This window comes from Pseudoliparis swirei, chromosome 2 (genome assembly GCF_029220125.1).
Source record: "Pseudoliparis swirei isolate HS2019 ecotype Mariana Trench chromosome 2, NWPU_hadal_v1, whole genome shotgun sequence".
Taxonomy (NCBI): Eukaryota; Metazoa; Chordata; class Actinopteri; order Perciformes; family Liparidae; genus Pseudoliparis; species Pseudoliparis swirei.
In genome coordinates this window covers 21,139,349-21,143,686 of record NC_079389.1, presented here as the reverse complement: position 1 = coordinate 21,143,686, position 4,338 = coordinate 21,139,349, and the positions used below count along the sequence as shown (strand labels likewise).

General features: G+C 49.4%; 1 protein-coding gene across 1 annotated transcript; it reads right to left on the bottom strand.

Annotated features, from left to right (window-relative positions):
- Positions 1-1,747: 1,747 nt before the first annotated feature.
- On the bottom strand, positions 1,748-2,509 carry olig1 (oligodendrocyte transcription factor 1). The gene has a single exon (XM_056423477.1). It carries the CDS (start codon positions 2,507-2,509, stop codon positions 1,748-1,750), a length of 762 nt encoding a protein of 253 aa, XP_056279452.1.
- Positions 2,510-4,338: the final 1,829 nt, after the last annotated feature.

Below are 4,338 nucleotides of genomic sequence, written 5' to 3'. Positions count from 1 at the left end.
CAATTATTTTGAGTATTTTATCAGCATTATGATTATGATTATTCTCATTATTATTATTCATGCAGGCCTCTCTCTCCTCCCTCTCCCCCGCCCCGGCGCCTCTTATTCTCGCCCCCCCAGAATGAGGCCGCCCCGCTTTCTTCCAGAGGGGGGGGGGGGGCGTCTGCAGGAGCGAGGCCCCCATTCAGAGACGCACATTTTCTGGGCGTTTGAACATATTGTGGAGCGGGTGTAATGAGTGTAGCGGCGAATCGCCCGTCCCGGCTCCTCACAACAGAGAAAACGTGGAGGATTTGAGCATGGAAGGAGAGAGAGAGAGAGAGAGGGGAGTGATAATCAAAAGGCCTCCTTTCTGCGGAGCAGTAATTACACGGGCGGGTTTTGATCTTTTGCTTGTTGGGGTGATGAATGTGTGTGTGTGTGTGTGGGGGGTGAGGACTGTTTCACAGAGGGGAAACAGAGGGGCGGGGGGGGGGGGGGCTCGTCAGCGTCGACGCCGGAGACCCAACGAACGCGGGGCGGGTCCGCCACCATTTACTTATTTTTTTCAAAGTAGACTTTGTTATACTTTATACAAACTAGAATGGGCACTCGGTAGAGCGCATACCTTCGCATATCACAAGATTGGGCATTGAATTATGAACATTTTGGCATTAGTTGCATGCCAATTGGATAGAAATTGACTGCGCTATGGTAAAAATAAGATTTTGACCTTTTCATGACCTTGACCATGACCTTTGACCCGATCGATGCCAAAATCTAATCAAATGGTCCCCGGATAATAACCAATCATCCCACCAGATTTCATGCGATTCGGTTAAATACTTTTTGAGTTATGCGAGTAACACGCATACAAATAAATTAATAAATAAATACACGGCGATCAAAACATAACCTTCCGCATTTTCAATGCGAAGGTTATGAGATGAAAAAAAGGGCCAATCCAAAAGGAGTCAACTCTGTCTGCCAGAGTTTAACCAGGTCGCTGGATTACAAATTGCATCGAGGAAATTCTCATATATAATATTAACTAATGTGGGAAGTCACAACATGTGGATACTGAACGAGGGTAAAATGTTCACTTTCAAAACACGCCACATGTTGTGTTTATTCATTATTTTACCCCCCCAAAAAAAGCCATGATTGGTCACCGAGCTCAACCAAAGGACTTCTGATGACGTGCAGAACTCTGAGGATTCCCGTGAGGACGTGAGAGGAAGGATGTGAGAGGAAGGACGTGAGAGGAAGGAAGTGAGAGGAAGGACGTGAGAGGAAGGATGTGAGAGGAAGGACGTGAGAGGAAGGACGTGAGAGGAAGGACGTGAGAGGAAGGGCGTGAGAGGAAGGACGTGAGAGGAAGGAAGTGAGAGGAAGGGCGTGAGAGGAAGGACGTGAGAGGAAGGAAGTGAGAGAAAGGACGTGAGAGGAAGGACGCGTCTTATAACCACAAGGCTGCAATCAGAGGCCCCACACACACAACCATTGCAGCAAGAAGCCTCAGAGTCGTCAATTGATACAATTTAATTCATCTCTCAAGCAAAAAATTGATTATTAGATTTGCTTCACAAAGAAACCGGCGAACCAAAACACACAGTCGATCCATCGGGTTGAAAAAGATCAAAGGCTAATTGTGAGTTTCTTGCCGTGGCGCATTCTAAACAAGTTAAAAATGTGAAAAAAATAACAATTAATATAAAAAAACAACGATTATAACAGTCATCGAGTCTTTTCTTCAAACTTCAACGTGTCACTTTGAGAATCTCGGCGCCGGCGTGGAGTGGCCGAATCGAGGCAGTCTGCACACTCCGCAGGGGCAAAGGGGCCCCCCTCCTGGGGCCCCCGGGGAGCCCCAACGCACGGGAGCCAACGCGGCCTCCGTGGGGCCCGGCGACAGCAGGGGACATCTGGCGGCGGACGACGACGGAGCGGAGGAAGAGGAGGAGGCCGCCGCGGTGAGGAGGGACTCCTGGGTGAGGAGGAGCTGACCGGGGCCGGACGTGACGGGCCACCCTCCGGCGAGCAGCAGCCGGGGGCCCGGCCCCGCGTTCACGCCCATCCCCACGCTCACCTCCCCCAGCAGCCGCCGCATCTCCTGCAGGGAGGAGCTCAGGAGGAGGATGTAGTTCCTGGCCAGAACCAGGGTGGAGATCTTGGAGAGCCGGCGGCCCGGAGGAGCGCCGGGCCCGTGGGACGGAGGAGAGGAGGCGGAGGACGGCGGCGGCGAGGAGGAGGCGTACGGCACCATGACCTCCCTCAGGGCGTCCATGGCGACGTTCAAGTCCTGCATCCGCTTCCTCTCCCTGCTGTTGATCTTCCTCCGGAGCTCCTGCTGCTCCTCGGCGCTCAGCTCCCTCTGAGGTTTGGTCGACCTTTGACCCCCGTGGAGGTGGAGGCGGGAGCTCAGGTCGAACCCCGGGGGGCGGCGGGGTGAGTCCTGGACCGACCCGGGGCCGCGGAGAGGTCGGAGCTGCTCCTGGGCCCCGGGCGCCGGGTCCGAGAGCACGTTCATGGTCCGTTCAGGGGGGCGAGGCGTCTTCGGAACTCTTCAGGAAAAAAAAAAGAAAGACAAAGTTGAGAGACGACCCCGAAAACGGCCGAAGCAAAAACACTCGCCGAAAAATCCACAAAGTGCAAAAAAAATCCAAACTTCATTCCCCCCACCTGTCGACGTCTCCGCTCGGGGGCAGAAGACGTCTGCCATCCGGCACGACGGGGGAAGGTCTCCGGGCGGCTTCCACGTCCGGCCTCGGAGGTTTCTGGCTGAATGAGAGCGTTCCGAAAGCGGCCGCTCGGTATTTTATCTCATTCCCACAGCTGCATGTGGTGAGAATGACGGCTCGCACGGTGGAAGAGTGAGTCCAACGCTCCCCCCCCCCCCCCCCCACCACCACCAGCTCAACTCCTCCCAGACTCAGGCTGCGCTCGTTAGAAGGACTAATGGGGATTTTTTTGACATCGTGAATCCCCCCAAATGTAAAAAAAAAAGAGAGAGTTTCTCCATATGTGCATGGGTTTTTTTAGATAAAAAAAGATTGAAATCAATCCAACCGCTGCTAAGAGCCCGATTGAAACCTTAAAGTAACTTTGAAAAAGTTTAACCCTCCTGTTACCTTCACATTTACTAACATATTTTACCCTCGGGGTCAATTTGACCCCAGCAATTACAACCTACAGAAAATTATTAGAATTAATATTGTTTCCCAAGTTTAAGTGTGAGGTACCTAAATAGCCCTTTAAATGATATTTACTTTGATATTTACCTTCGCATTGAAAATGCGGAAGGTTATGTTTTGATCGCCGTGTATTTATTTATTTATTTATTTATTTGTATGCGTTTTACTCGCATAACGCAAAAAGTATTAAACCGAATCGCATGGAATTTGGTGGGATGATTGGTTATTATCTGGGGACCATTTGATTACATTTTGGGATCAATCGGGTCAAAGGTCAAGTTCAAGGTCATGAAAATCTTCTTTTTACCATAGCGCGGTCAATTTGTATCCAATTGGCATGCAACTAATGCCAAAATGTTCATAATTCAATGCCCAATCTTGTGATATGCGAAGGTATGCGCTCTACCGAGTGCCCGTTCTAGTTCTTATATGTTTTACAGAGTGAAAAACAGCCTGGGGTCAAATTGACCCCAAAGAACACCGATGTGTACAAGTTGTGTTCAGGACAGTGAAAACATCATCATCGTGTGAATGTTATGTTTTCACAGTTGTCCCCAATAAATTAGGAAAAGTCAAGAAATATGAAGCAAAAAATAATTATGTCAATCATTTTTTTAGAGACTTTAAACACAAATCAATGCTAGAACTAGAAGAAGCAAAATGTTCTGAAATCTTTAAATTCAAATATATACGTTATAATTTCCGTCAGCAGACAATTTTACGAACGTCAGACATAAGATTTAGATCTACAGTTAAAAGGAAGCACAGAAGAGGAGGATGGACAGGTGCAACTCCTCTCAGCGCCATTTTGTAACATTTTCGATGACCAAATCCCGGTGAAACTATTCGCCCCATCAGCTGTTCTTTGTGTTCCATTAGAATTAGCAAATGTTGACATCCTAACACGCTGAAATGAGATAATGAACATTCACCAAGTCAAAGTTTACTCCCGCCAAATATCCTAAAGACTGCCCCGACCCAAAATATGAACAACGTAGCGAGAATGAAGCAAAACAAACGGCTGTGGGGGGCGGCTGTAGCTCAGTGGGGTAAGAGGGTCGTCCTGCAACCCCAAGGTTGTCGGTTCGATCCCGGCTCTCCCCATTAGTTGCAAGTCGAAGTGTCCTTGAGCAAGGCACTGAACCCCCAGTTGCTTCCCGGGCGC